This window comes from Puma concolor, chromosome A3, assembly GCF_028749965.1.
Source record: "Puma concolor isolate L17-30 chromosome A3, mPumCon1.1.hap2, whole genome shotgun sequence".
In the NCBI taxonomy this organism is placed as follows: Eukaryota; Metazoa; Chordata; class Mammalia; order Carnivora; family Felidae; genus Puma; species Puma concolor.
Genome location: NC_141669.1, coordinates 58,123,535 through 58,145,168, shown reverse-complemented (window position 1 = coordinate 58,145,168; position 21,634 = coordinate 58,123,535). Strand labels below are relative to the sequence as shown.

The 21,634-nt window shown below is 46.1% G+C and overlaps 1 protein-coding gene across 1 annotated transcript in view; it reads right to left on the bottom strand.

Annotated features, from left to right (window-relative positions):
* SPRED2 (sprouty related EVH1 domain containing 2) overlaps positions 1 to 21,634 on the bottom strand; it is a 54,908-nt gene that overhangs the window by 4,553 nt on the left and 28,721 nt on the right. The window contains exons 3-5 of the mRNA XM_086700988.1: positions 19,967 to 20,135; positions 17,755 to 17,819; positions 1,036 to 1,185 (exon numbers count right to left, since the gene is read on the bottom strand). Coding sequence (XP_086557114.1) covers positions 1,036 to 1,185; positions 17,755 to 17,819; positions 19,967 to 20,135 — 384 coding nt within the window. The remainder of the gene's footprint in view (positions 1 to 1,035; positions 1,186 to 17,754; positions 17,820 to 19,966; positions 20,136 to 21,634) is intronic.

Below are 21,634 nucleotides of genomic sequence, written 5' to 3'. Positions count from 1 at the left end.
ATTCCCCTCTCTAGCTACCATAATGTGATTTTGTCTTATATATATATATATATATATATATATATATATATATATATATATATAATATAAATGTTTATTTATGAGAGAGCGGGAGAGGGGCAGAGAGGGAGACAGAGGATCTGAAGCGGGCTCTGTGCTGAGAGCCCGATGCAGGGCTTGAACCCACAAACCGTGAGACCATGACTTGAGCCCAAGTCGGATGCTTAACTGACTGAGCCACCCAGGCACCTCTGCCCCTCTCCTGCTTGTGTTCTATCTCTCAAAAATACATAAACGTTAAAAAAAATTTTTTTTAATGCCAAAATATTAGGAAGCACACAAAATTTTTTAGAGTCTTATAAATCTAGCTTTATGTTAAAAAAACAAAACAAAACAAACTAAACCAAAACAACCCTGTGCTCCTTTTTTCTTTCCAAAGCACACCGGTGGCCACCTCACCCCCATAGGCACCAGTCCATGCCCCACAGTTTGGGAGCCTACTCTGCCAAACAGCCGCTTGGTAAATATTTGTTGAATCACTGAATGCCAGACTCCAGCTACATCCCCCAAGCAAGCCTGGGCCTGTAACCCGCGATGCCAGGGTGCCTGAGCCAAGCGGACAGCATTCTTTAGTCCCGATCCTGGCTCTGGGCTTTCACACAAAGCCAGGAAGCCTTCTGGACAGAGGAACTCGGGAGATAGCATAGCCCCGTGGAGAACACACGCCTGCATTTGAGACTTGTTCCATCAAGGACTTTCTCTCTCTAAACCTCAGCCTTCTCTTCCATCAACCGGGGAGGCCCAGGACCTGCCCTGTGGGATAATTTGTGAGGACTCAATGAGATTAAGCACACGGAAGGTTTAGCAAGGGGTCTGGCACACAGAAAACTAAGGACGAGCTGCCGTCACCACCGTCAATATGGGGAACAGAGAAGGCCTGGGCTTGAGCAGCGGGCTACATGGAAGGAGGAGGAGGCTGTTCCAGATCAGGAACCATCCACCCCATGCCCTCAAAGGAACCAGACTGCCGCGCACCTGTTCGAGGTGATAGTGGTCCGTGGGGTATGGGTCATGGAGGTGGCCCAGGGTGTAAATCCTCCGGTGCTCACAGGATGTGGGAGAGGAGATTGTCCGAGTAGGTTGTTCCCTCTTCTGGGAGGAATTAGAAGAACTGTCTGTAGCTGTCTGTTTAGAGGGAGGTAACCAAGAGTTAATTAAAATGAAAACAAAAACCAAGCCCACATACCAAAACCTAACACGCCGTCTACCCCCCACTCTGGTGTCTTGCCGGACTTCCCGAAATCTGGAGTTTATCTTGGCTGTGGGAAGCACCAGGACCCCTGAAGGGCCAGATTGTCTAAACATGATGTGGCTGGCTCAAGGGGCAGAGAAAGCCAGCCACCAAGACCCTGGAAAAGTTGGGTTTGTTTTCTCAAATGTGGGAGCAGCCACCAGGCTTTGGGGAAAGGGCTCACTACATCAGGCCTCCTGTGGGTACATCCCAGTTTGATCAAGAACGGTTACACCACTGGTAGCCCTGGCTGCAAGGGACTCTGGTGAGCAGAGGAGATGCATATAAGCCAAGATCAAACCCAAATGTTTCTGTGCAGAGCTGATCCTGGCAAAATGTCAGAAATAAGGCTACCTCAAGGGTATCGTAGGCACTGGCTTTCCAGGAAGAGATGTTGTAATCTTTGGGTTGAAGGCAAGCCTTGAGGGTCACTGGAAGCTGGAAGTGACAGAGACAGCTGCACAGAGAATGCAGGCCCGTCTCTTTTGGACCTGAGTGCAGAACTCCTTTCCTGGTAGAGACGAGTTCAGATTGGATCCTCTGTGACAGGGTCTTTGGAAGGTGATGGATCTGATGGACGGTGGCCACCACCTTCAAAACCAAGAATCCTCAGAACCACCCACCCGCCCTCTGCATCCTCAGAGTCACAGATCCTTTTCTTCCCCAAACCAATGAAAAGGTTTTCCTTATATCTAGGTGTCCTATTTTTGGCAAGTATCGACGAACTCCTTCCTGGCTCTCATTTCTCAATCTTCTATTCCCCTTGTCTCATTTGCTTATTTCTTTTTTTACACCCTCTCCCCCAACTTATTGAGTAACGAATGCCCAGAAAAATGGGACAAGTATTTAGGACAAAGACACCCGTATTCCCATTATGCAGCACAACTACGTTAATTTTAAAAACTTAGTGGACATGTGTGGCATCCCTTTGGCAACCCAACCCTCCTGGTTTTTTTTCTCCAATTCTGTTTGGTCCAAGTGAGACAGAGCTGATGCCTGTTTCTGATCCCTCCATCCAGAGTGACTAATTCAGGTATGGCTACACGGTCCTCTCTGAGGTTAATACGGAGATTTTTCACGGAGAGGTCAGAAAAGATGCCGTCTTTTTCTCTGAAGATCTAAGGGTCCTAAAAGCCTGGAATCCTGGCCAGGGCACAGGGAAAGCACCTTCCAGGGAGGAAGTGAAGCAAAACTAAGAGAAGGCAGCCCCTCCACCCCCTCCCAGAGCCATTTGAGCTTGGATCCAGTCGAAGCTGCAGCCTGCGATCTACCCTAGGGTGTCCCAATGGTGTGGGCCGATTCCCTTTGGTAACTTAAGCCCAGATGCGTGGGATTCATCACTTGGGTGTGCTTTCCCCTCACTTTTGGCTCCTCCGTGGCAGTTCGCCCGCATCCCACTCCTGCCTGTGTCCGGCCCTCACTCCTCTCCACAGCAGTGCAAGAGGAACCGGGCACGCAGCGTCTGCTCGTTCTCTGCTCTGCCTCTTGGGAGCCACCTGCCTGGCAAACAGCAAGTACTGGCAACCACTCTGGGGACTGTGCGGCCTGCTTGGAGGCCAAGGGCCAACCCGCTGTGGGAGGCTTTGGAGGTCCAGCGCCCATGCCTGGTGGGGCAGGTCTGTTTGATCGAGAGGTCCCAGCCCGAGACGTCTGCTTCCCGCAGATGTCAGCCAGGACTGGCATCCTCACTCATTAAGGGTCTCCTGTCTTTTTTTTCCCCTCAGTAGTTCAGAACTTGGGGAAGAATTGCTATTTACTCCTCAAATCCCAGCAACTGAAAGAAACCAAACGGACGCGCAAGGAGTTTTGACTCTCTTCTGGAGTCTGTCTTGTCTTCGACCTCCCGACCCGCTCTTTCTTCACGTCTTCAGAGGTACCGACTGAACACACAGGGGAGGGGGTTGTGGACCAGACAGAACAATAAAGCAAAGAGCTCTTAGTCATCTCAGACCGTGCAAGTGCATGCAGTGTGCCAGACCCTGGCGACACGGGGGCACGGGTACAGGTGGAATACTGTCTCCACGTCACAGGCCGCAAAACAGACTCTGAGAGACCATGGCGGGGCAGCCACTGCAGAGCAGGACTGAAATGCGGCCCCTGATCAGCAAGCCCAGTGGGATTTCAGGACACAACACCACAGCTTCTCAAGTTCACACAAGTCTTTTCCAATGCCTACTCTGAGAGGTGTTTTACTGTGATTAACACAAGTACAATTTCTCCAAGTAAGAAGGTGCACCCTGCTTTACACAAACCCAGGAGATAAGGGGATGGATGGGGTCTCATAATACAAAGTTTCTGAAGATCTCAATAAACACTTCCTGAATGAGTAGGTAAGGGCCCTTCAGGGTGATTCAAATCTCAAGAGTTAAATTCTTAACCAGCGCCCCAAACGACAGTCATCTCTTACGTCAGAAGCTACCCTCGTATCGAACACTGTAATATGCACTCGGCATCGTGGTCACCTCTGTGTTAATCATCCGTTCACCCTCCTCCACCTGTTTGCTGTGAACTATGTCCAGGTTAACAATGTGTAGAAAGTCATTCTGAGAAATGAGGCGTGCCCATGTTTTCCCAGTGTTCATTAGCTAACCAGATATGCCACCTTCTGATGCACCCAGCCTACCTCCCTAACCCTGAACAGCCTCTTCCCACTGCACAATCAAGTGCAAAGCTTCCTGGACATTATCAGAGAACGTGAGAATGAGCAAAGCCGTTAAATATCTCCTAATCTAATGGCGAATTCGTACGAGGGAGCAAGAAGGTTAGAAAGCTTTGAAGTGTGTCCACAGTTCACTGCCTACTGCAGGCGGAGCTGACACCCATGCTTGGACTGCTCTGGGTGTGTCTGGACTCTGAGCAGGAGAGCATGCAAGAGAGCCTCCATTAAAGCCAAGGCTTATTCCACATCTGTACTATCAGACAAATCTTGCCATGCAGTGTGACCTACAAACAAAAGCAGTGAACTAGCAGGGCATCTCCAAGAAACAAGGGGGAAAAATCTTTTTTCCACATGCACTTCTTCTTTTATTAATCTTTTTTTAAAAAGGAAATATGAACTTAAAAAATTTTATTTATTTATTTATGGAGAGAGAGAGAGAGAGAGAGAGAACGAGCACAAGGGGTAGAAAGAGAGGGAGAGAGGGTGGAGCACGGGCAGGCTTCAGCTCACCCGATGCGGGGCTAGAACTCACGAACTGTGAGATCATGACCTGAGCTGAAGTCAGATGCTTAACTGACTGAACCACCCAGGTGCCCTATTAAGTAATCTCTATACCCAATGTGGGGCTTGAACTCACGACCCTGAGATCAAATGTCGCCCGTTCTACCAACTGAGGCAGCCAGGCTCCCCGTCCACTTGTACTTCTGAACAGACTCTCCCATAAGTCTCCTTGTGGCTTCCACACACACTGGAGAAAAGCCACCCACCTAAGCTATGCACACACACTCTCTCAAGCAAGACTCCTGAACATCTGTTATTTGTATGCACAAGCTAATGACACCTACCAACCTACCAATCTGACAGCTTCACCTTCAACTCATAAAGACTCTTGGGGCACCTGGGTGGTTCAGTCGGTTAAGCGTCCGACTTCAGCTCAGGTCATGATCTCGCAGTCCGTTGAGTTCGAGCCCCACATCAGCGTCGGGCTCTGTGCTGACAGCTCAGAGCCTGGACCCTGTTTCAGATTCTGTGTCTCCCTCTTTCTCTGACCCTCCCCCATTCATGCTATGCCTGTCTCAAAAATAAATAAACGTTAAAAAAAAAATTTAACAAAGACTCTGATGTGCTTTAAACTCACCTTGCTCTCTAGGGGTTGTCTCTGTTGTGGGTTTGAACTCAAGAAGAAAAAATGTGGAGGCTTCAACAGTAGGCTTCCCCACATCCAGGGACAGAGAGCCTTCTGTCCCACCCACTGTGGACGGAGAGGGCAGGCGCTGCTGTGGACCTGGTGGGGGGGGGGGTCCTATGCAACATGATACAGCGAGCATAACCACTGCCACCTGCAAATGTAGCCTCCAGAAAATCCTGCCTCTGGGTCTGGGTTGGACGCTGAATCAGTGTCAATGCCCATTATTAAAAAGATGTTCCATTAAGAAGTTTGCAACCTAATATGAGGCACTGAATAATAGAAATGCAATGGAGTATTCGAACGCTAAATAATAAGGACTCAGCTCAGGAAGACTGGATGTGAATTGTTCTCTAATTAAAAAGTCATGCTGAATTTGTTCAAAGGAACAAGGTTTGTGGGGCCTGGTTCTAAAGCCCTCTAACAAGGCAGAAAGCTGAGATGACTTTGATAAGGAAGAAACTTGAAGGAACAGGGAGGTGAGAAAAGGAAGGAAGGGAGGATGGGAGCAAGAGTCAGAGGGTACTGAGATGAGCGGGTACTGCCAACCTTAAAATCAGGAAAATACAGACACGAGTGGCCTGATGGAATCCACCTTTGATAGTAAAGGCACCCATTCCTTGCCTGGAAGTTTCTTGGGTTTGGGCTGGGTGCTCTGTAGGATGTGGGTTCAGACATAACAGGGGGACACGGGCAGGGGCAAGGCCAGGTGGCTTCCCTTCTAGATGGGTGGACAAGTCAGAACTAGGCTCAGAGGAAGAGAAAAAGAGGTTCAAGTTTACCAGTGAACATCTAATAAAATTCTTCAAAAAGAGCAAGCTTCCAATGGCCAGACTCTGAAGACCTACTTAGTCAGTTATTTCCCATAATTCCCCAGAATTTTAACAACAAATGAGAGAAAAACACCAGAGCTTCAAAAGTTGGCACAGACTTTCCTTTTGCATAGCTGGCTTTAATGTTATGATATCTGAAAATAAATCAAAATCCGAAGTGCAAAAGATGCTGGGAGGAGGCTACCTGTTTCCCCAAGGTCAATGCTGCCTGGTTTGGGTAGAAATTGGACTGAATGGGGAAGGGAGACTAGAAGATGCATGTCTCATGTGAAACCTGTAGCTGGCTCTCTCCTACTGCACAGGCATATCTTATAAAAGGATTTCTTACTCTTGGAAACTTGGCTGTTCTACCCTCTCCTTGGGTCTACCTGGAAGTTCTTACAGAAGCACATGCATCTGTTCACATGCCTTGGGTCTGGGAATGAGCCTTCTTCATTTGGAAGGAGAACTTCTTTGACCAAGGGAAGCTCAAGAAAAGAAGGAGAGAAAGAACCAAGAAGCCAGAGCAGCTGAGGAGGCAGTCTGCTTAAATTACCCGTCCTGGGATGGAATCCTGGCTGTTGACCAAGGGCTTTTTGGGGCATTCAGGGTGGGTCAGACTACGCATTTCAAAGTGAAACAAGTGTTTTCAAGGCTATGTGTATCCCTTCAACTCCCCTTGGATTTTCCTGCTAAATCTTTGTTTTTTTACCAAAGGGGGTAAGGGCAGAGCACAAAGGCAGCAGCAGTGGGCAAACAATGCCCGCAGGAGAGGAAAGATGTGCCTAGGGCAGGACTGTTCTTTCCTGGACACTTAGAACTACTAAGGGGCACTTGGAATGTCCTACTCAGTGTATCTATGACTATGAGAAGGTTGGCAACTGGCAATTTCCTTCCCTGTCTTGGGGATGGAGACAATGGGGATGAAGCCCACCTTCAGTAAGGCAAACAAGTAGTCACTTCATCGTCCCTGTGTCCCCAGGAACACATGAGGTGATAGAAGCAAACACACAGCGCAAGGAGCTAACCCTACTCTGAGAAACCCCGTCAGGAGGTTAGCAGGCTGACATGTTTTAAACAAGGCATAGAAAACAAAGGTTAAGAAATGCTTAAGAAGCCAGACCATGTCATCTGGAAATCATACAGCAACGTTAGGCACAAACTGCACCAAGAACTGATTCCAGGCCAGGTTAGGCCATAGGCGTTGGGCAAGTTGTTTAACTTCTCAGGGCCTCAGTTTCCTCATGTGTAAAATAAGGGGGGGGGGGGCAATCAATGATCTCCAAGGTCTGTCTGAGCTCTAACAGTGTCAGAATAACCCTCCTTCCCTCCTCTTAAGAACATCCAAGGGGTTTGATGGAGACTGCTACCTAGCTCATTCGAGGGCCACAGGATTCCCTCAGATTCATTAAATAGCACTTCTGCCTTGTCTGTAGATGCTGCTATTTTGCATTTTTAAAGGAGCCTACCTAGTAGTTATGACCACAATTTGTATTATTTTTACTGCAATCTTCCACCAAAATAGATCTCAACAGCTGATGCATCCAATGCCAATATCAATCTTTCCATTGCAAGGCTTCTCATTTTTAATGTTTTATTTTATTGCTTATTTTAAGGGGGGGAGGGAGGGAGAGAGAGAGAGAGAGAGAGAGAGAGAGAGATCATGAGTGGGGGAGGAGCAGAGAGAGAATCCCACGCAGGCTCCACTCTCACAGTGCGGACGGACATGGGGCTCGATTTCCTGAACCTTGAAATCATGAAATCTGAGCCAAAGTCGAGTTGGAAGCTTAACCCACTGAACTACCCAGGCGCCCCTCATTTTGTTTTTTTTAAAGGTATATACACACACTAAATATAAGTATGTACCATTCCTCTCAACCTTGGGCCCAGCAAGGAGACTAAGGACACGAAACTCTGGGCACCTCTGCTTCTCAGAAGGCAGTACACTGGATAGTTAAGTGCCTCCGAAGGCACCTGGCTCGGGTGGCTTGATGATCTGTTGTCTCTTTTTAAAATTTTTTTTTTCAACGTTTATTTTTTTTATTTTTGGGACAGAGAGAGACAGAGCATGAACAGGGGAGGGGCAGAGAGAGAGGGAGACACAGAATCGGAAACAGGCTCCAGGCTCTGAGCCATCAGCCCAGAGCCCGATGCGGGGCTCGAACCCACGGACCGCGAGATGGTGACCTGGCTGAAGTCGGACGCTTAACCGACTGCGTCACCCAGGCGCCCCATGTTGTCTCTTTTTAGTACAGCACTCCTTTCCCCTTGGCACCTGTTAGACCTTTTTCCTTTGGTAAACAGGAAATTGTCACCCATTTTATCAACAGGTCTTTGGGAACAGGTAGCACTGGCTCACCTGTCCTAAGGGCCTACATAGATTCCAAGTGTCCTCTTTCAAAAAGGCAAGCAACCAGCCAGGCACGTGCTCTTTCATGGCCCAGCTAGCAGGCGGACTGGGTCTAAGAGGCAGCTGCAAGAATGGAGGAAAGAGACGACTTTGGCCTTAGACTCTAAGACATTATGCTTTCTGGGGCCCGAGGATAAAGTGGGCATTCTTTCACTGTAAATCAAACAACAAAAACAAAACTCCTACTCATCGAAAAAAAAGTCTTATGTTTCTAAATTTTGAAGTTAGGTGAGGGGCGCCTGGGTGGCTGTCTGTTAAGCATCCAACTTTGGTTCAGGTCATGATCTTGCCATTCCTGAGTTGGAGCCCCACATGAGACTCTGTGCTGACGGCTTAGAGCCTGGAGCCTGTTTCAGATTCTATGTCTCCCTTTCTCTCTCTGCACCTCCCCCGCTCTCACTCTCACTCTCTCTCTCTCAAAAAAATAAATAAACATTAAAAAAATGTTTTTAAACTTAGGTGAAATTTTCATATGAAAGGAAAGGACTCTGATACACCCACAGCTTGATTTACTGGAAGGGGCTGAAGGGTTGCAAGCAGGAAGGCGGGCTTTCAGGTAACCCCGAATACGTCCTCTGTATGAATTAGTAAAATGCAAAGAACAGTATCCTACTACCCACAACTTAAAAAGATGAGATAAGGTGCATGTAAATGAAGAAAGACTCAAGTGGGAGGGCTAGCAAGAATGCCTTTGGGCTTCTTGAAATTGAGAGCATTTCAAAGCTTTTGTTTGAGCCTCAGACATATTAACTGCTTTAATTTAAAGCCACTGTAGGTATTACATGTTGAATAAAAAGATCCTCCCCTCACTATGTAATGTGAGCTTGGTAATTATTGTCATTTAGAAGATAAAGCAGCTCCCTCCCATTTTCTGAGACCTTCCACACCACCCAGTGCAGTGCTGGGTCTCAGCCAGCAGCAGTTATGGGACACTGCTTCCTGGTGTCAACCCCAAAGCCTATGGCTGCCCCTCCCCCATTTCTGCTTCTCTTAACAAGCTACCATAGATCAGTTTCACTAGTTAAACTTTGTAGAAGGAGCTTACATTTTCAACCTGTTTTCTCTTTTACTTAGCTTCTCCCCACCCCAGTCTGCCCAATCCCCAGATGCCAAAGGTAGAGACAACAGGAAACATTTTTTTTTTTTTTTTTTTTTTTTTAGAGAGAGAGAGCAGAGCGCAAGTCAGTGAGAAGCAGAGAGAGTGGTGCCACAAGGGGCCGGGAGGGAAAGAGGCGGAGAGTGGGAGAGAAAGAGAAGCGGGGCTGCTGTTCACCAGATGCAGGGTTCGAACTCATGAACCGTGAGATCATGACCTGAGCTGAAGTCAGAAGCTTAACCAATCACCCAGGTGCCCAAGAAAACATTTTTAATCAACTGATCGTCTAAAATGCGACTGAGGCTTTCGAGCAGGGGCAAGGGTAACTTCAGACCTTCACTGAAGTATTTTTTTGTTTGTTTTTTTTTTAATGCTTACTTGAGAGAGAGGCAGAGCGAGTGAGTGGGGGAGGGGAAGAGAGGGCAAGAGAATCCCAAGCAGGGTCCTTGCTGACCGTGCAGAGCTTGGTCCCATGAACCAGGAGATTATGACCTGAGCCGAAATTAAGAGCTGGATGCTCAACCGACTGAGCCACCCAGGCGCCCTCCACTGAAGTAGTTTTAAGCCAAGGCACTAGTTGAAAAGACCATCATTTAGGAAGCTACTTTGCAATGAAGGGAATCTGATGGATTTAAAGAAGTAAAATTTACTGAAACTTACTGAATACATACTGCTTTTTGTCAAACTTCTCTGAAAGGCAGCAAGCAGATCAGAAGTTTGCATTCTGGGCGGGCAGAGTATAGAACAGAATATAGGTTGCTTTGGCGCTCGGAGTCTTGGTGATTTTATCCGCAGAAGAGGAAGTGTCAGCATGCCCCTCACAGGGTGATTGTGAGGACCAAGCTCAGTCACGTATGTGAGAGTGCAGGGCACGGTGCCAGGGGCAGTGCCACACCACAGTGCCTTTTCTTCCCTTCCCCGAGGCCAGCAAATAGAGGCTCAAAGGAAGTACATTCAACCTTGAGAAGACTGTGGGTCCAAAGGATCAGTGATCATAGTGAAGTACTGGCAGAACCGAGTCTGGAATGCAGGCCTCTCCCTAGCCTCTAAACTCTGCATACTCAGTGGTCACACGTCACTGCTTTCTTAGAAAAAATCAGTAAATGAGCCCCATTTATTACAAAATAGGTAGATTTGAAAAAAACCCCACAAAATTGGTAGATTTGCCTTCAGTTTTAATGGCTGCTGGCACGGATTAGGTGGGAAAGACTTCAAAAAAAAAAAAAAAAAGGGAAATGTTGTGGCAGGCTATATACTCTTCTTCTGTAAACGAAACCTTGAAGATTACAAAACTCAATGAATTCATTTTTTCCTACTTAATCAAGAATGAAAGTAAGTATATGGGGCACCTGGTGGCTCAGTTGGTTCACTGTCTGACCCCCGGTTGCAGGTCATGATCCCAGTTCTGCACTGGTGGAGCGGGACCTACTCGGGATTCTCTTGCTCCCTCTCTTTCTGCCCCTACCGCACATGTGGCACGCACTCTCTCAAAATAAACAAACTTTAAAAAAAAGGAATGAAAATAAGCACAACTTGTAAATGCTCAAAAGCCCATCCAGGACAAAACAAATTGCTTCTTAGTATTCTGGTTTCAAATGCTTGCTCTAGCCATACTTTAGCCCTGGGGTGGGTGGGAGGCTTCAGGGATGTCATTAGGGACAACTGCTCTGAACAGCCAGAAAGTAATAAAATGCAGCTTGTAGTAAACAGGATGTCAAGGGTTCAAGCATAGGGCACGAGGAAGGACCAAGTTCTTCCAGTGTAGGCAAAACATGGCTGGAAGCTGACGACGGTGTAAAAGACATGACGTTTTTCCTACATGAAGGAGGGCTGCCTGCCTAAGGTACGATGAAATGCCAAACGTAATCCAAATATCAGCCTTCTTCAGCTGGCTTCTAGGAGAGTGTTCAGACCCACACAAAATGATGTGAATTAAATCTTCTCAGTTCTGCAAAGGACGGTACACAGTTTAATACCATTCTAGGTGCACAGGAGAGTGATGATCTCATTACACAGGATGAATGCCTTAAGGCACTAGGGCTTAATTAGGAATCGCTACTGAGAAGGGCCTCCCAGATCCAGAAACAATACTTAGGTCATGGTGGTAAAAACGTACAAGGCAGGCAAAAAACAAAATCAAAGCCTTATATAGGGGTAGGGGCACCTGGGTGGCTCAGTCAGTTGAGTATCTGACTCTTGGTTTTGGCTCAGGTCATGATCTCACAGTTCGTGAGTTTGAGCCCCACATTGGGCTCTGCATTGACAGTGCGGAGCCTGCTTGAGATTTCTCTCTCTCCCTCTCTCTCTCTGCCCCTCCCAGGCTTGCTCGCTCTCTCTCTCTCTCAAAAAACAAACAAACATAAAAAAAAAAAAAAAAAAAAAAACCAACAACCTTACATAAGGGTAGGCTTTCCTATAGTCAAGCTTTGAGTTGCTATTTTGGGGACCCCTGGGCTGCAAAACTCACTCAGTAGGCTCCAAGTCTGTCACATTAATGGGCCACACAGGCCACTGCTCTTAAATTTATCTTCTTTTCTCTCCCCTTTCCAATTTGGGTTCAACAGAACCCTAAAATACAATGCCTGTACTTGGTTGTTTAAAAAATAGAATGGCTGGAATATCATAAATATAATTATTCAACAGAAGAAGAGAAAAATAGCAGTGGTGAGCTGGAAAGGCTGGGGGATGGTGTTCCTGGCTCCTCCACTGTGAACTAGCTGTGTGACCTTCGGCAAGTCACCCAGTGGACCCTGAGCTGCTTCCCCAACCGAGGCTGTCAAATGAGGTGAATCCTACTTCATTTGCCAGAAGGAAGCAGGCTGGCTCATCTGATAGGAACTCAAAATCCCTTCCAATTCCAAGACCTGTAATTCTAAGGAGTTGGCATGTCTGCAGCTAACCTTGTCTCCCCGCAAGCCAAACATTTGCAGCTAATTATCTGCACAGTGGACATACTGCTTCCTAGCACCAGGCAGAGAAAACAGCAGGAGGAAGAAAACTTGCAGCTGCAGACCTCAACCTCTGTTGTGTCTCTTTAAGTCTTTAAACCCCCGATGGAGGGGGACCCAGGATTGCTGTAACTAAGGCATCTCTCCCGATCCCACCTTCTCCCTTGACCGCCCCCCTCCCACAGTCCCCATTGAGAAAACTCCCACATTCTTCCTTTAAAAAAAAAAATCAATACACGTGTATCATTTACTCTCTCAATAGCAGTTCTGCCCCTCCCCATCTCAGCTCCTGCGCCAGAGAAACACACACTCCAATTCTTGTGGCTCTTTCTTCTTCCACTTCTCTCCATTTTTTTCCAACGTCAAGTGGTTATACTACTATTTCCCGATTTGCAGATTTAGATACTCTTTCGGGACTTCTTATTATGGAAGATGAAGACTTAGCTATTTTACACACCCCCAAGTATCTGTCTATAAAGCAAATATTTCCCTAATCCCCAAGCTTTAGAGCCAGAATCCAGCCACTCAGCACAGTGACAGCTGAAGCGCCAACAACACTTGACCGCAGAGTCTAGATGAGCCTGCTCTAGAAGTATACACACACTGTGGCTGTGTTCTCCCAAGATCGTGTTGAAATTATCCTTGTCTAGCCATGAAGATGCTAATAACAGTTAAAAAATGATTTGAGAATTTGGCAGCAGTAAATAAACCACCAGGTTTTAAAGGACCCAACCCTACAAAACAGGATTTTGGAAAACTGTTCATGAAAGGGCCATAAAACCCAGAGCCAGTCTAGTTCTATACGGTCCATTTTCACTATTATCTCCTTTTCTCCCCCCCAGCCCCCCCTCCTTGCAGGCTCCACATGCTCTGGTCTCAGGGTCTTCAACTGTGGGGGGCTGGGAGGAAGTGAGTCCTAAGTTGGGGAGCAAACCAGCTCAGCTGATCCACAGGGAGCTAGACTGGTCCTATCTCAGGCTGACAAGGGGCCTCCTCCACAAGATAAAAGTACAGGTCTTCTCTGCAAGACAAAAGCACAACAGAGGGAACAGACTCAAGGGTCTTTCCATTCTGTCCCTTTCAAGTCTCCCCAGCCCTGAAATGAAAGAAACTAAAAGCTGTCAGTCAGAGGCGCCAACATGAGTGTGCCAACTCTTTCTTTCTTTTTTTTTTTCCATGTTTACTTTTGAGAGAAAGAGAATGCGAGCAGGGGGAAGGACACAGAGAGACGGAAACACAGAATCTGAAGCAGGTTCCAGGTTCTGAGCTGTCAGCACAGAGCCCGATGCGGGGCTCGAACTCACGAACAGCGAGATCATGACCTGGGCCGAAGTTGGCCGCTTAACCAACTGAGCCACCCAGGCGCCCCATGAGTGTGCCAATTCTTAGCAGTGGCAAACAAACAAACAACCTCCTGTTAAACAGAACGCTAACTGTTGTTGTTGTTTATATTGTTTGCATTACTCATCTTCCAAATTTGTACCAAATGGCTCAAGCCTCATACCTGCGTATTCAACGCTGAGCACACCCTTGCCATCTAGGTATTTGTGTTCACCTGGGTCAGTCACTGTAACTGAGGTCCAGGAAGAGACAGTACTGCAAAGGGTAGAGAGTTCACAGAAGGGTGAGAAGGTACGTGTGAGCAGTCAAGAGCTCACAGCGAGTGACGATGCTAGGAGCACAGCTCCCATTTGTAGATGCAGCAGAAAAGAAAGCTAGAAAAACAAGACATGAAGCTACCGAGAATCCCTCAAAATCACCCAACTTTACATGGCCCCCCAGGATAACAACAAAGCAAATGAATAAAATATGGAAACCTATGACTGTTACACACTATATCTGGGGTTCAGACCACCCATTGATTGAGCACCTTTAGAGCAAAGCTTTACAGGGATGCAGAGACTATCATGACGAATGTCCTGCTTCTAATTAAAGATTCATTCATTCAGTAAAGAAAAAATCTGAAAACAGAAAAAGGGCAGGCTTTCAAGGGGCAAGCCAGAAATCACCAGCAGAGTGCTTTGGAATTTTAAAGGAGAGAAAACAATCATAATTGGCGAAGGGAGAAATACTAGGACACACACAAATGAATAAACAGTCCACACTCAGAAAATCAGAACAGTTGCTCATCGGGAGTCTCTGCTGGTGGCTTGGGCAGGAAGGATGTGGACACACAGCCGGCTGGTGGCAGCAGAACGAATGGAGAGGCATGGGAAGACTGAGGGGGCAATGGTGTTGGCAAGTGGCCACAGATGCACGGGCAGCGTGTGCGATGGTGTGTGTGTGTGCGCATGTGCACCCACTCGTGCACACGCCAAGCAGGACGCTAATTTTACTCTGAGGAATTGCAGCACGGTTTCTCAATCCTGAGAAGTCAGGAGGACAAGCTGGTTTGGGGGATGACCATGAGAGCTGGGAAAGTGTGAGCAGAGACAGCCCGTATTTGGTGAGTGCCCAACAACTCCAGGGGGAGCTGGCGGGTCTCTTCCTCCACTTTATGCCCCACCGTAGAATGTGCATCAACATATTGTCCACAATGTCCTGTTTTCCTTCTAGCCCCAAGGAATCCCCTGAAACAGAGGGAAGCCCCTGGCTCTCGTGGCAAAAACAGAAGTTATACTCCCTGGTTCCTCAAGTTATAACCACATATACACTTGCTGTCCTCCCAGAAAGCCCTCATAATTCGGGTCCATCATGAGTTGTTAGAAGGTCTTATCACCATTTATACTCTTTCTTTCTTTCTTTTTTTAAATGTTTATTTATTTTTGAGAGAGACAGAGAGAGACGGAGAGAGACAGAGTGTGAGTGGGAGAGGGGCAGAGAGCGAGGGAGACACAGAATCTGAAGCAGGCTCCAGGCTCTGAGCTGTCAGCACAGAGCCCGACATGGAGCTTGAACTCACGAACCACGAAATTGTGACCTGAGCTGAAGTGGGATGCTAACCCGACTGAGCCACCCAGCCACCCCCCTATTTATACTCTTTCCACACTAAATGAGTTCTGTGTTCTAAATATCTGTCCTATCAATAAAAGTTTTAGAACACGACAAGCTTTGGGAAGCTATAGACTACACAGGAGTCAACACAGCAGCTCACTTCCTGGGCTCCAGGTTTCGGATACCTCACTTTCCATCTTAGGACAGAAAGTCTAGTGACGGGAAGCTCACGATCCAATGGGAAACCTGGTGCATAAGCCCCTGATGACCCTCCCCCATCCTTACAGGGTAGGAGTTCCTAACGGTCAATGGCTAATGAAGAGGCCATTAGGGAAGGGAGGTGCTATTGTTAATAGGCCCTTGTTGGTAAACACATGGAATGAAGGCAAAGATATGTCAGGGCCTACACGGAACGCAATTAAGTGGAGCTCCTTCCCCACTGAGTTCCAGTGTCTGCAAACAGCAGGGCTGTTTCTACACTTCCTTGCGGGCATTCTCTGCTACCCTAGAGCAGCAAGTTGAGCCCCTGTGGATTAAAGGACAAAACCAGGAGGGATGCTGGCTTCCATCACCCCAGTCCCCCTTGCCCTCTCACGATTCTATAAATCACTTCTGGCAGGTAGCTGGGAAGCAGCTGCGAATGACAGTTTTGCTCTGGAGCACAGGAAGCCACCTTTTAACCCGCCTGCTGTTGTTTGTCTCTCGAAAACGTGACAAAGGAACAGATGTAAGCAAATGCCAACTGTTGAGAGGATCTGCTTGGAGCACTATAGGAAGCCTGTTCTGAGCCACAATCACACCAGCCGCTCAATGCAAAGACAACTGAGGTCATTTCCTGACACCCCTATGCACGCTCTGTTCACATCAGGTTGGGGCCCGTGGCGCAGAGGCAACTCTCCGTGCACATCCCTGCTTCTGCCTTTGCCCTGTGCTTCCCAGTTTTGAAGCCCCTTCCCAAGCTGGGCTCAAATGCCACCGAGGAATAGGTCAGCCTCACCTCCTAGCGGTCTTCTCTGATCCCCAGACCCCTCCCTGTAACGTACCCTGGACTAGAGGACTGACTACACAGTGGGTGCCATTCTCCAAGCCTCCCGTGGGTCCATCTTATCTCTGCCCAAACCACCCTGTTATCTCCATGAGGGCTCGAGGCATAGTTTCTACACCTCTCTGTTACTAAAGTAGCATTTTTCAAATCACTGGTTCCATGATGAGTGCATTAGGACACACATTTAAAGGGCTGCAGCTGGTATTTACAAATATGAAATAAAAACAGCTTATGAAAGATACTCTTGGGATAAGGGAGGAACTAGTGGGGAACTATTAGATGATATTAGGGAATCCCTATTAATTTTCCCAGGTATAGTAATGGCATCACGCTTGTGGAAGAGAATGCCTTGCTTTTAGGGGATGCATGCTAGAGAATTAAAACATTGAGGTGACTTACTTTCAACTGGACTGGCAAAAAACAGAAACAATCACGTGTGTGTGCATGTGTAAGTATCTACAGGTACAGATAAAGCAAACGGGGCAAATGCTGAATGTAGAGGTTTACTGATATTCTTTAAATTTTCCAGTGTGCTTATGAAGTTTCATAGTAAAAAGTGGCAGAAAATGAAACAGAAGAGAAAAAAAATCAGAATGCAGAACATGAAATAAGATCTGATTTCAGGTGTGCGTGTGTCCTAGGTTACAATGCAAATGTATCTCTTACTGTGTGTGGGGGCCAAGAGTTTGAAAACGCTGCCCTAAAGCTTCCTCCCTTGCACCAAGCACACAGCAGGTGTGTGATGAACTGTTTGTTAATTAACTTTTAGAAGCACAGGATTTCAAAGACAATGCAAGCTGAGAAATCATTTTGTTTCCAGTAATATCCCATTAACTCCTGCTGTGTCAAAAGAGCCAAGCCCTTTCCTGCCTTAGCATACTTGCGCCTTACTCCAGTTCAGCCTTCAGGCCTCTCTTATCACAGATGTTTAATTACTCTTCAGAAAGGCTACTCTGGCTTTTTCCCTGATGCCAGAGAAGGAGATGTGTTAACAGAAGACTCTAAGTAGGGCGACCAGTTGTCCCGGTTGGCCTGCGACTGAGGTGTTTTGCCGACTAGGGACTCCCAGTGGTAAAAGTAGGACAGTCCCAGGCAAGCCGGAGAGTTGGTCACCCTAAATCTGGGGAAGGCTGTGAGAGAACCTGGGACAGGTCGGAGAGAGGTGCCGCAGTTGTGTCAGGCGGCCAATGGTACCCCCACAACATGGGCAAACCTAGCACAGCCAAAACTGTGACAAGACAGAGATCTCCCCCATGGCCTCCCAATAATAATGGCAAATGCCAAATTGCAAAGTGTCTCTCACATCCTTAAACAGAACCTCTCTCTGATTATTCACCAACTCATCCACAAAGCAAAGGACAAAGGGAACTTACCGTAAAAACGTCATCATCGCCAAGCTCAGCTTCATTATGGATGGTGGAAGATGATGTGGTTGAGCCTAAAAAGACAAAAAATGTGATAAAACACAGTTCCAAAGAAGGTGAGTCAAAACCAATCATTTAAAAAACATATTTTAATAAAACCACATTCCATTCCTTTCAAATGTGAATCATCAGCAGAAATATGTAACCTGGGAATTAAATGTTTTAAATTTATTCCTCTTTAATTGACTCTAGTTAGGACATTCCCTAAATTAACCCTGCCTACTGTTGTTCTTAATCCCTCAAGCTTCTGCATGGGCCACTTGAGAACACGCACCCGGAGAGTCACCTGGGCGTGGAGAGGAGAGCCAGCCCACTGCTCTGAAGCACCTGCTGAAGCCCAGGCTCTGCCAGTGTCCCCCCAGACCCCTACAGGGTAGTGGGGAAAGCACTAGAAAGAGACACCCGCAACGGTCTCCGTGTCAGTTTCTGGTCTTTCCATCTGGCAATACGAGGGTTTGACTAAATAGCTTGTTTGGTCACCTCCTGTTCTGAAATTCAGACACTGGACTCAAAAACCCAGACTGTGGGAGCTGCCTTCAAAGCAGATACCCACGCAAGGAGGTTTTCTTTTGCAATATTGGGGCATCTGTGAGTTGTCTGTTTCTGCAGGCCAAAATTTGGGCTCCTGTCAGAAAACCCAGTTTATTCCATTATGGAATGCTTTGGTCATTTAGGGTTTGATTTATTACTTACTTGTTCATCCCTTTCTTCATTCTGGCATGCAAATCTGTGTAACTTCTTCCTTTCCCCCTCGCAATACCCAATAATGCATGGACCAACTTAACGGATACTGTTAATGGCCAAACGAAAAACGTTGAACTCTGCCTAAATGATAGGTATACCAAAAGGCAAATTTCTTCTCTATCTCCTTTTCTTGGTTAGGTCTTTAAAAATGTGCATTTAGAAAATATTTTGCTATTACATTCAGCTGAAATTTAAAAAACTGCTCAGAAAGGGATGAGAGCTATTTAAATTTCTACCGGGGGACTGCAGGAGAAAAAAGTAAGTCTTCTGCACAATTACTACTGATCTTTCAGGACTTTTCTCTACTAGTTAAATTATTCCAGTCCATCAACATCTGAGGAAAGTTTGACAGAAACAGCTAAAGAGAGTATATATGGAGAAAAAAATTACAAGTAAGAGAATCAAATTTTGTGTGTACCTTCACAGAATAAGTGGACATACTGTACAATTCTATAAGCAACATGGGAGCTACTTTCTCTCTACACTTTAAAAGCTATGTTTCATAACAACTTTTTAAATATTTGCCACCTTACGTCAGACCTAGAATGTGAACGTTGATTTTTAATTACCTTTTTGGCTATCACACGTTGTAGTGAACAGACTCATGTTCTTACTACTAACGTTAAGCAAGTTTCCTTTTTAAGATTTGCTTTTCGCTCTTTCCCCCAAATCCACAAAGAAGAAAATGACTTCAGAACACTCTATGTCTTAAACAAATGAAGCATACATTCTTTTGTAATTAGTCTCCCCAAATTCTGGATTTGGCTTTCACATGCCTTGCTTTATTTTTTTTAAAGGGCTCTGGCTATGGCCACTTTAACTCTCTGAATGGATAACTGAATGTAAAGAGTTTGTGTGTTTGCATCTGTGGACCCTAGAAAAGCCCGTGAGAACTGACTGCCCAAGAGCCTTCCAGGCCACATTCAGAGGCAACACATTGTCTACTCCCCACTCACCCACAGACCAAGCCCTACACCAAACCAGGGCTCCAGGACTTACAGATCCCCTTCCTTTTCAGTACAGCCACACACCGTGAGCTCTCATTATAGGACGGCAGTCGCTAGGCCTGGCACCTTCCGAGCCAAGACAGATCAGACCGAAGGCATTTCAATAGTCAGGGAAAAGTGTAATCTGTCAAAAAGTCATTGACATGGAAGTCCAGAATTTGTCTTTCCAGAGCAGAGTCTGAAAAACAACTGGGTTCACTCCTTAGTCTGAAACCCAACTCCTTTCCCCCTGCACTGTCACTTAGTAATTGTTCTCTGTGGATGTTCCTCAAGTTTTGCCATCTACTGACCTGCCCACCCCAGGCCTCCCTCAAATAAACCACAAATATATGATGGCAGACAACTGGAATAAAAAAGACCCTGGAACATTCCCACTGTCCCCCTAAGAATGCAGTGACAAAATTCAATACCTTCTATAAGGTCTTCGATTGCTTTCCTCACTCCCCTGTCAAAGGCTCGAGCATCAGCAGGGCTTTGGAAAGTAAGTCCAAACTTCCTATTGTCGACCTTCCAATGATGAAAGGTTGGGTTGGCTTTGGTGTAGACCAAGTCCTTTCTTACATAGCATTCCAATACCACCTGAAGGATTGAAACGCACAGGCTGGTTACTTGTGAAATAGCCGTGACGGTGTCTGGTTACAAAAACCCAACTAGGAACCATCTATCATTGCTGGCGACTAATGAAAACCCTTCATCCCTGCCTTCTCATATCTGTCTCTCCATCTCCAAAGAAGCCTTCGCTTGCCTTGCGGACCATCCATTCTTTGTTGACCCTGCCCTGCTCGCCTTTGGTGATGCCCACTGGACTTCTTAAACCACCCTGGTTCTCAGTCATTTTAGTTCCTCCTGCCCCTAACTGGAGGGCACTAAGGGGAAGCCCAGGTCTCAGGGCTTCAATCCGTTTCACGTTTATTGCTTCTATGTCAGGACCTTTGTACTAATGGTTCTCAATCTTCCCTCCTCTGTCCTGATGGGTGTTTCCTAGTGACCTCACATGCAACATGTTGAAAAAAATTAACTAACCTGTTCTGAAATTTCTGCTTCTCGTTTCCTCTCCCAACTTCCCATATGTAGCAATGCCAACCCCTCTCTGTTCATGCTATCTCAAAATCCCTGTGGTTGTCTCTATCTCTTCTGCTTTCTCTAGCCCCTGTATTATTAACCATGAGGTCCACTTCATTTTTCCTTGAACATCTTTTAGATCAATCTCATTTCAGTTGCTCCCACCCTGATCTGTTAAACTTTTATCTAGATTAGAACCTCTAAGTTTCTAGTGATCTAGTTCCAGAAATGCCTTTTACTAAGCTGTAATTTGGAGTAGATTTTTTTTTTATGCCAGTTCTTCCTGTGACCCTCACAATTTAGTACTTGATTTTACAGTATTTTCTAAGTTTCACTAGCCTTGTGCTCCTAACCAGACTGTAAAAGATCAAGATGTATTACAAAATAACTCCATGACCAGCACAGTGCTGTTGTTGATAAAGATACCGGAGTTTAATATTACACAAGAAAAGCAGCATTGCCACCCACGAATGTAAACTTCATTCTTTATTCATAAAAAAACCTCCAAAATAGCGACGATATTTATTCCTATGGCTTTATTATGTGCACCAAAGGGATTCTGCTAAATTTTAATAGCTTTGCTCTTGTGCTGGCAAAGCTCCACATTTAACAAAATCTTATTACTTTTAGACTAAGCGAAGGGAAAGAGTGAAGCTTTGCCTAAGTTAGTATAAGTTCAAATAAGAGAACTTTGAATGAGTACGAGTTTCAAGAATACATCTAAGCAAACAGAAACTAAGTGCTGCCAATAAATGTTCTCTGACTTAATAAATAGATGAGTATAATAGTCAAATTGGTATATCAAATAGCAGTCCCAAGCAGTTCACTTTATTACATTGTATTGAAAGAAGACAACACTCCCCTCACACAGTTCTATTTATGATTAAATCGCTTATTATGGCCATTTTTCTCTAAGAATAGTGCAATGATTAAATGTCAGCCCAGCCCCATTCCAAATTGGGGAAATCCAAATAACCAAGGCTTTAACCAACAAATGTTATCTATTTTAGAATTTA